Here is a 9,927-nt window from a genome sequence, read left to right as displayed (position 1 = left end):
AAAAAAAAAAAAAAATCTTTTTATTTTCATCATACATAAATGTTTATATAACGTAAATTTTGAGCCCAAACTAATCCCACACGGATCTATGAGTACATACTAAACCAAGATCGATACTAAAAGAAAGTCTAATGAAAAAGAGAACGGTTGATAAATGTATAGTACTTGTTGCAAGTTATATCTTCGCATTTGTTCTCCCAACCCGGAGGAGGAGGGCTGTCGCTAAGGAAGACCTCAGAGTAAGGCCAGATGCCCGTGTCGATGACAGCCACCACCAAATCACTCTCATTCTCGGGGTTTCGCTGAGCTTCTAATGTTAGATTCATGAAGTCCCATGATCTTGTCGTTTGAAGCTTTAGGTCTCTGCTACGTGACCCTTCCAATACTTCTCTCCTCCCTGCATCGAACATTAACATCATCCCTCCGTTATTACAACATATCAATTAAACTCTACCACTAGGCTATAATTTTTTTTTTTTTGCGTTCACTTGTTATTATAATATTGTAATGATCATATATGTATATAATAAACTCCGATTAACCGGAGATAACTGAGATGCGACGGAGGAGAGACGAAGCTCGAAGAAAAGAGAGAAACTTAGTTTTCTTATTAATCCAAGATAAAGTTCGTTACAGAAAGTTTAAACCCAATTAACTGACTCATTAGTACTTTATAGTTAGACTAATCAGCTCAGCTAGATAACCGAAGATAACTCAGTTAAACCAATGTTTAATAACCGGTTCATACTCTAATACGTCCCCCTCAAATCTTTATTTCCGAAGTGTCTGGTTTGGGAGATAAAGATTCGACAAAGACATTTTCTGCAACAGATGATGGAACGGTCCTGGGTGGAGAGACTTGGTAAGGATATCTGCATGCTGTTCTTCAGTTGGTACATGGAGTGCTTTAAGGGTACCTTTCTTGAGTTGATCCCGTACGGTGTGACAATCAATCTCGATATGTTTAGTCCGTTCATGGAAGACTGGATTCATGGCGATGTGTAAAGCTGATTTATTATCGCAAAACAGCTAGACAGGTGCAGCTTCTCGAATGTGTAAGTCCTTGAGTAGCTGTTGTAACCAAATGATCTCACAGGTTGCTTGCGCCATACTCCTATACTCTGACTCAGTGCTACTGCGACTTGCAACTGCCTGCTTTTTAGATTTCCAGCAAATGAGTGAAGAACCAAGGTAAATACAATATCCTGTGACTGAACGCCGTGTCTCCTTACAAGTAGCCCAATCTGCATCAGAGAATCCATTCAAGCAGAGATCGGAAGTGACAGGATACATCAAACCTTGTCCTGGATTCATCTTGAGATAACGGAGAACCTTGTGGGCAGCTTGAAGATGAATATCAGTAGGAGCTGATATAAACTGGCTCAGCTGATGAACAACAAAGGTAATATCCGGCCTAGTGATAGTCAGATATAGAAGTCTTTGGTAAGACGCACGTTTGGATCCATCGGAATAGAGCTTGGTTTACAGCCTAAGAGACCTGCATCTTCAAGCAGATTCTGAGCATATTTGCGTTGACAGACTGAGATGCCCTCCGATGATCGTGAAATCTCTAATCCAAGGAAAAAGCGAGCTGGTCCAAGATCCTTTATCTTAAATTCTGATCGCAAAAGGGTCTTCAAGTCGTGGATAGCAGCATCATCATTACTTGCGATCATAATGTAATCGACATAAACGAGCACAACAACAATGGAACAAATTCCTGATGGACGCATAAAGACTTTAACGAAAAGTGTATTGTCAGCAGGAGACTGAACGTAATTAGCTCCCAAGAAAACACTTAACAGACGTTTATACCACTGTCGTGAGGCTTGTTTCAAACCATATAAGGATTTTAGCAAACGACATACCATATTTGGAGGTAAAACTACACTCGGTGGAGGAGTATAACCTTGAGGAAGATTCATGTATATCTCTTCATCCAAGTCACCATGGAGAAAGGCATTAGAGATATCCATTTGTGTCAAGCTCCAACCTTTCGCAGAAGCAAGGCCAAGAAGCAGATTAACACTGGTGAGTTTTGCGACAGGTGAAAAAGTCTCGAGATAGTCAATCCCCTCCTGTTGTGTGAAACCCTGCGCAACCAGGCGCGCTTTATACCGTTCAACAGAACCGTCTGAGTTATACTTGATAGTAAAAACCCATTTGCATCCAATCGCGTGTTTCCCTGCAGGTAGAGACTCAACAGCAAAAGTCTTGTTAAGTTCAAGAGCAAAGAGCTCATCATTTGCTGCTTTAGTCCACTTTTCTGATTTCATGGCTTGATGGAATGTTTTTGGTTCTGTTTCAGAACTATAAGAAAAAATATAGGATTGAAACAAAGGTGTATATCGATCAAGAGTACAAACAGAAGAAAGGGGATATGGTGTAGTCTTTTTAGGTGATGGAGGAAGAGAGTGAAGAAGAGGAAGAGGAGGAGGAGGTGGTGGTGGTGGTTGTGGTGTAGGTATGGAAGGTGTTAGCACTGTGGCTGGTAAAGTGGAAATGGAAGGAACAAGAGAGCAATGGTACCCAGCCAGATAACTAGGAGCTTTAGACTGTCGCTTTGGTCTAACGTTAGATACAAAGGTATGATCCGTAGCAGATGTAGATACAGTGCCAGCCGGAATGGTACCATGATCATGCTCTAATGATGGTGCAGATGGTACAGTAGGAATTAACGAATCTTCATCAATGAGAGGCATGCTTTCTACAAAATGCAATGGAATAGGAAGAGGCAAAATGGAATTGGGAAACATATCAACAGCAGATGATAGTAATGAACTAGTCTTAAAAGGGAAAACATCCTTTTGAAACACAACATTTCTAGATATGGAAATGACATTAGACTCTAAATACATGACCTTATATCCCTTATAACCCACTGGATACCCTAGAAAAACACAAGATTTAGCTCTAGGAGAGAACTTATGATGGTCATGAGGAATAGTATAGACATAACACAAGCAACCAAAACTTTTTAGTAAACTATAATCGGGTAATTTGTCAAGCAACAGTTCATATGGTGATTTATTAGTTAAAACAGGAGAAGGCATGCGATTGATTAGAAATACTGCAGTCAACACACACTCAGTCCAATATTGCAGAGGTATATTTGATTGAAAAAGTAAAGATCTGGCCACATTCAAAAGATGTTGATGCTTGCATTCAACTACAGAATTTTGTTGTGGTGTATAAGCACATGAAAAATAATGAATCATTCCTTGTTCCTTGATAATATCAGTGAATGCTAATTCTGAGGCATTATCAGATCTAATGGCTTTAATAGTGCTATTATATTGCGTTTTAACATGTTTAAGAAAGATAGGAAAAACTGTATGAACTTCTTTTTTATTTCTTAAGAGATAAACCCATGTAGTACGAGTACAATCATCAACCAGAGTAAGAAAATAGCGAAACCCTTCTACAGACTCGACACTAAAAGGACCCCATACATCAAGATGGACTAAATCAAAAGGCTTATCTGCTAAATGGCCATGAGAGACATATGCTAACCTTTTATGTTTAGCTCAAGGACAAATGCTACAATGCGAAGCTAAAGAAGAACTTTTTAAAGAAGGAATCAAACTAACAAGTTTTTAGAGAACTATATGCGACGGATGTCCAAGACGTTGATGCCAAAGAGAATCATCAGAGACCATAGAAGCAGACAAATAACATACTGCATGAAGAGATGGAGAGAGGGAAGTATTCTCAGTTGCCATAATGTAAAGGTCTTGAAAGACTCTACCCCTCCCAATCATCAAGCCCTGAGAAAGTTTCTGAATCAAACAACAAGTGTCAAAGAAATGTGCAGAACAAGATAATGTCTTAACCAATCTACTAACACTAATCAAATTAAATTTGAAATCAGGAACATGCAAAACATTGTATAAAATCAATTTTTGAGAAATGTAAACTGTGCCTATATGAGTAATGGAAACCCTGGTACCATTCGGCAATGTCACAGTAATATCTGTAACGGGTCGTAAATCTGTAAACAAAGCTAGATTAGAGCAAACGTGACTAGAAGCTCCACTATCTATAATCCAAGCATCATGCGATAAAAGTTGTTGTAAAGAAGAAAGAATATGGTTTTGAAAAGTTAGAATATGGTTTTGATATTTAAGAGAAGTCATAGGAAAAGGAATAGTGATACCAGAGGTAGAAGTCTCGGCCATCAAACCATGTTTAGAGATTGTGGCCATAGCAGTAGGAATACTAGAAACAAAAGATGTAGCTATAGGCTCTTGAACCTGAACTTGACTTTTGTATTGAGTAACCATCTGATCAATTTGCTGTAGTGTAAATCCTTGTAAACTCACAGGAACACCATTGGGAACCATGTATTGTGGATACTGAGTAGAAACAAGACCATATGACACATCTTCAGTCGGAAACATTCCAATCTCTGAATAAACTTGAGCAACTGCATTAGCCTTTTGCATAGAATTTGCATACGGCACCATTTGGTTAGAAGATTGTTGAGACATCGTTGGCTGAGACTGCATTGTAGGCAACCGAGGCTGGAACTGATTTGGAGGTCTGTAATTGTATCCCGTAGCATTAGTCTTGTAACCAGGGGGAAAACCATGAAACTTGTAACACTTCTGAATAGTGTGACCAACTTTGCCATAGTGAGAACAAATAGGCTTTGGAATAGTCCTATTAGTGTTATAAGCGGCTATATAGGCACTCTCTGCATCATTCATCGGAGCTACACTTTGAAAAGCCACATTGTCAATTCCTGTAGTCGGTTTAACCACTATTTGTCGTTCATCTTGTGTCACCATGTTGAAGGCTTCTTCAATGGTAGGGATCAGCTTAAGTATTAATATATGAACATCTAGCCTGATCATAACCCTCATTCAACCCATCAAAAATTTAGTCACACGACTTCGTTGTTGCAGTCGTTCCCATTTAGTGGCTGCATCACATTCACATCTTCCACAAGTACATACTGGAAGTTCCACATAATTCTTATGTTCTTCCCACAAAGTAAGCAAAGCCGTATAATATGTAGACACATCCATTGATCCTTGAACAATCTGACTAAGCTTCTGTTCAATAGAAAAGATCCTAGGAGCATCATCTTGCTTAAAACGAGACAATATATTCTTCCAAATTCCTTCAGCAGTAGGAATAAAAAGTAAACTCTGTCCTATCTTTTTATCAACCGAATTCATCAATAAAGTAGATACCATATCATTGCATCTAGACCATACACCAAAATCCCTATGATCTTCTTGGGGTTTTGAGATCGTACCATTGATAAATCCAAGTTTGTTTCTGACATTAAGAGCCATCCACACCGATCGACGCCAGGAAGGAAAATCAGAAACAGTGACAAGACGATCAGAGACGAGAACAAGTCCTGCGTGGTCAGCACTATGCAGATGATACGGATTCTCATATTGATCAGTTTGATATTGTGGTTGTACATTCACTGGGTTCGGAGTGGAGGATCGCTTCATCGGAGCATTTGTATTACTAGAAGAAGTCATTCTCAAAGCAAGAATCACAAATTTCAAAGAAAGTGAGACGAAAAGAGAAATCAAAAACAAGAATCGAACTCACAAAGGTCAATCAAAAGAGAATTGAGAGAATCAGAAAAGTGTAAAAGACTCCAATGAGAAAATCACATACAACGGCGAATAGTTCTTGAACAAATTGAAAACAAGAGCAAATCGGAAAACTCATCTCCATCGCTAGATGCTGAAGCAATAGAAACTCAATTGGAGAGCTCTGGTACCATAATAAACTCCGATTAACCGGAGATAGCTGAGATGCGACGGAGGAGAGACGAAGCTCGAAGAAAAGAGAGAAACTTAGTTTTCTTATTAATCCAAGATAAAGTTTGTTACAGAAAGCTTAAACCCAATTAACTGACTCATTAGTACTTTATAGTTAGACTAATCAGCTCAGCTAGACAACCGAAGATAACCCAGTTAAACCAATGTTTAATAATCGGTTCATACTCTAATAGTATATATAAAATAAATCGAAACGCAAACGTAACGAAGCAATTGTGGTCTTACTCCTCAGCTTTTGACATTCACTTTGTGTGAGTCTTGCTGGCAAACCGGTGAAACTCTCACTATACCTGTAGATAAATGCATCCTCTATAGTGCTGCATGTGTTGAAATACAAAACGATTAATTAGCTTTCCCGGGAATTTTGACCTATACATGTCATCAAAACCGATATGATTTATAACGAATATACAAGGCAAAAAATTAAAACCTATCGTCGTCAAGAACTTCGCAGAGTAGTTCCTGGTGACCGGAACTTGACCCATATCGATGCCCTCCAACTTTCATCTGCACAAGGTATGTCTGTGCCATACAAAGCAACAAGTTTTATGTCAAAATCCAAACATTATTCTTTATGCTATCATTGTCCTAAAATAGAAATAGAAACATTGGATATGGGAAACTACGTGGACTATGTGTATGTATGTCAAGCAAGATGCACAAAAGAAAATAAAAGCAAAACGGAATAGTGATTCTGATTAGTGCATGTCAATTAAACGAGACTTAATATTATTAATTATTTAATTAACAAATATATTCACGAGAAAGGGTTTCGGATTAGTGTGGGGAATGTGTAAAGAAAAAGGCCCAATTTTTTTCTCACCTCTCGCGGGTCGTTTGCTTCCGCAGAAGAAGCAACGAAAAAGAGTAGCTGTTGAAGAAGGACGAGGAAGGTACGAAAAGATGTTGCCATCCCTCACTCACTCACTCACTCACTAGAACAATCTTTTTAATTCTTTTTCTTTAAGGCTTTTTTTCGTCAACTCTTTTCTTTAAGGTTATATATATCACTCTAGTGTTTTTAAGTTATGTTTCAGTGCATGTTAATGCTTGATGCCTCTATTTATAGAGAAAGTTCGTGAAGGAGATTGGGACCAAAAAGGAGTGAAGAAGAGGAAAATTGGAGGAGAAGATTGAAACCAAACATTTCATCGTGCAAAAGCTTATCAATCAATTTATGAGAATCTTATTCCCTTATTATGAAGTTGCATGCATTTTCTGGTGATTCTTGAGAAATTCCATGATGAAAAAAAAATGTATTTTTACTAGAAATCAGGAGTATACGGTATTGATTCAAGTGACAAGTCAAGAAAACGTGAGGTTTCACGCACATGTGTATAATAAATGCTTGGTTCAATGAAACTTGTAAGGTCCAGCTCGAGCGCAATTTGGTCAGACAGTAACGATCATCTTTCAATTGTTTGTTTGTGTTTACGTCAGTCTATATTTTATTATCTTCTTCAAATGAACCCACACACAAAAAAAAAAAAAAAAAAAAAAAAAAAAAAANATTGTAAACTTGCATGACAAAGGCAATGGTTGAAAACTGCACTTTACGTCTAACGCTTATTTTCAATTTACGAAAATGTTTATAAAAAAAGTAAATATTTAAAGTAAGTTTTCTTTTTTTTTTTTTTTGAAATATTTTGTTTTCAATCGAAGGCCTAAATAATAATGTATATAATGGCGCAATGGAAAGTTGAGGCTAATATGACATGGTCACAATACTATGTAGGAAATGTTTGAGGATACTATGATCGAAGGATACCGGAAATGGACTCAGAATATGAACATATTCAAAGATATGATAATGACATAATATATGTCTACGGAATTGGATACATGTGGTTTTGGTTCCCGTTTGCAAAAGGAAAAAAAAAAAAAAAAGTAACTTTTACGAGCTATGGCTTCGGTGTTTACTTCTAACATCATACAATTTCATGCCCTCTAATTATTATATTCTATTCTATTTCCGGAGTCCACCTAACGGATAATATATCAATATCACACTTCACATACGATTATACCAAAACGAGTGGCCATTTCTTGGTTTATTTGAATAGCCCACATTCTTTGCCGCCACTTCACATGAACATGTGTGAAACTTGTTCTTGTCTGATTTTAGATGCTCATTAGACTTTTATGATGATTAATTGAAGATGTCTATATGCGTTACATTCACTTTCACATCCTGCTTAAGAGACGAAGCTCATCTTACTTAACTTTTGATTTTTCAATCAATCATTTCATTTGGTGTCCTAAATCCAAGAAACGATCATATGCATGTACACACCAACTATGTGCTTTTCAACAGGCAGATAGAAATCATCTAAAAAAGCCCATAAAAGAAGTGAATTAAAAATATGCAGAGAGTGAATTTGGGGAAAAAAGATTAGAAGACCAAGGTCTTGCTCCTTTCCAAGAGCTCTCACTACCATCATCAGTACACACTTTAACGCCAAATCTTCAATATCGATTTCTCAAGCATAGCCAAATCCATCTGTGAAAAGAAGGAAAACTGAAATGACCCATGGAAATTAAAGTTTGACAGAGAATCCTTTCATTCACTTGTTACGTTTTGGTTTTTGCAAAGGACAGTCTATTGACTAACCTCAATGGAAGGATCAAATCTTTGTGGACATCATGAATTTGGTCTTCTTCTCAGCGGGCTTCAAAATCTGAAATGAGCACATAAGGTTCTCGTCCACGCTCATCATCGCACCAGCATTATCAAATTCGCCACAGTAGTTAGGAGCTGAAAACACCGTCACGAGTTGCCTATCAGCAAAGAACTCATAGCCATCCTCCACGACCTGCCATCATCAAAATTTTCAACTTCCTTGTTAACATCCCCAAAAGCAGCAGTAGAATCAAAGTGTGACATGACTCGAAATATATACCTGATGGGCACGGCAAACAAGGTCTAGATCATGTTTTGTAAGAAACTCAGAGACTTTATCAGGACCAAAGGTGTACGAAACCCCTCTATCATTCGATCCCCATCCTTTAACATCTTTCCCAGGATCAGACCAAAGCAAATCACAGAGCAGCCCGTTGTCCGGAATCATAGTTGGACGAGGCAAGTTCCTAATCTCATCCAAATGATTAAGCTCAGGGGAAAGCCCACCGTGCATACACAATATTTTGTCATCTATAAGCGCCGCAACAGGAAGACAATTAAAGCAATCTGAGAAAACCTTCCATACCCTCACATTGAACCTCCTTTTACATTCATCATAAAACCCATAAATCCGATTGATAGAAGCACATTCGTGGTTTCCCCTTAGTAGAAAAAAGTTCCCAGGGTATTTGATCTTGTAAGCTAGCAACAGACATATTGTTTCAAGACTCTGTTTGCCTCTGTCCACATAGTCCCCCAGAAACAGATAATTGGCACTAGGAGGGAAACCACCGTACTCAAATAGCCTCAGCAAATCACTATATTGCCCATGTATGTCCCCTGGTTAAAAATTTCATTCACACCACCACAAATCACTATATTGAACCTATCAAACAGTTAACTACAAACTCATAATCAAAAATGGATGTTTTCAACAGTTCCAACGAAAATAGCATTTCAACAGTTCTCTCATCTATTCAAATCTCAACACCAGCAACAAGCTAAACTAGGAGGCCTATCCACTCAATCACAATCCACACAAAAAAAAAAAAAAAAGCCAAAACAACATTTCTCATTCAGATTCTTCAGAACACCAATCAGAAGAAAGTGGTCAAACAACATTATCCAAAAACCCACACACTCGCGAAGACAAACAATAGGAACCCTAAAAAATTCAATTCGGTTCGACGAATTAAAATGAAATTTTTAGGAACAGAAAACAATACCACAAATTTTGATGGGCGCTTCAAGCTCAAGCAAATTGGGTTGCTGAAGACAAATATCTCGAGCTGTAGTACAGAGCTGTTTGATCTCAGCTTCCGAGAGCTGGACTTGCTTTCCCGGTCTAGCTAACCGAACCTCCGTGAGTCGTTTGATTATATCATCAAGAACCGCCGTATCAATCGCCGTTTGCTGCCCCTGCGTCGTCGTCGTCGTCGCCATTAACAGAACCCAAAAAAAATAAACCCTAATTTTTTCGACCTCAAAAAAAAAAAA

General features: G+C 38.0%; 2 protein-coding genes across 2 annotated transcripts in view; both read right to left on the bottom strand.

Annotated features, from left to right (window-relative positions):
• LOC109133369 (subtilisin-like protease SBT4.1) overlaps positions 1–6,852 on the bottom strand; it is a 9,483-nt gene extending 2,631 nt beyond the window's left edge. Inside the window, exons 1-4 of the mRNA XM_019246416.1 lie at positions 6,634–6,852; positions 6,241–6,332; positions 6,036–6,127; positions 134–397 (exon numbers count right to left, since the gene is read on the bottom strand). Of these exons, the coding sequence (XP_019101961.1) occupies positions 134–397; positions 6,036–6,127; positions 6,241–6,332; positions 6,634–6,723 (538 nt within the window). The 5' untranslated portion in view covers positions 6,724–6,852. The remainder of the gene's footprint in view (positions 1–133; positions 398–6,035; positions 6,128–6,240; positions 6,333–6,633) is intronic.
• On the bottom strand, positions 8,006–9,883 carry LOC104792819 (serine/threonine-protein phosphatase PP1 isozyme 4; the record flags this gene model as incomplete). The annotated part of the gene is given in 4 exon segments (XM_010519048.2): positions 8,006–8,310; positions 8,422–8,623; positions 8,711–9,270; positions 9,657–9,883. Coding segments are annotated over 3 exon segments (966 nt in total). The 3' UTR covers positions 8,006–8,310; positions 8,422–8,434.

The sequence above is a fragment of the Camelina sativa genome, chromosome 6 (assembly GCF_000633955.1).
Source record: "Camelina sativa cultivar DH55 chromosome 6, Cs, whole genome shotgun sequence".
In the NCBI taxonomy this organism is placed as follows: domain Eukaryota; kingdom Viridiplantae; phylum Streptophyta; class Magnoliopsida; order Brassicales; family Brassicaceae; genus Camelina; species Camelina sativa.
The sequence above is the reverse complement of the archived record's forward strand: the minus strand, read 5'-3'. Positions and strand labels throughout refer to the sequence as shown.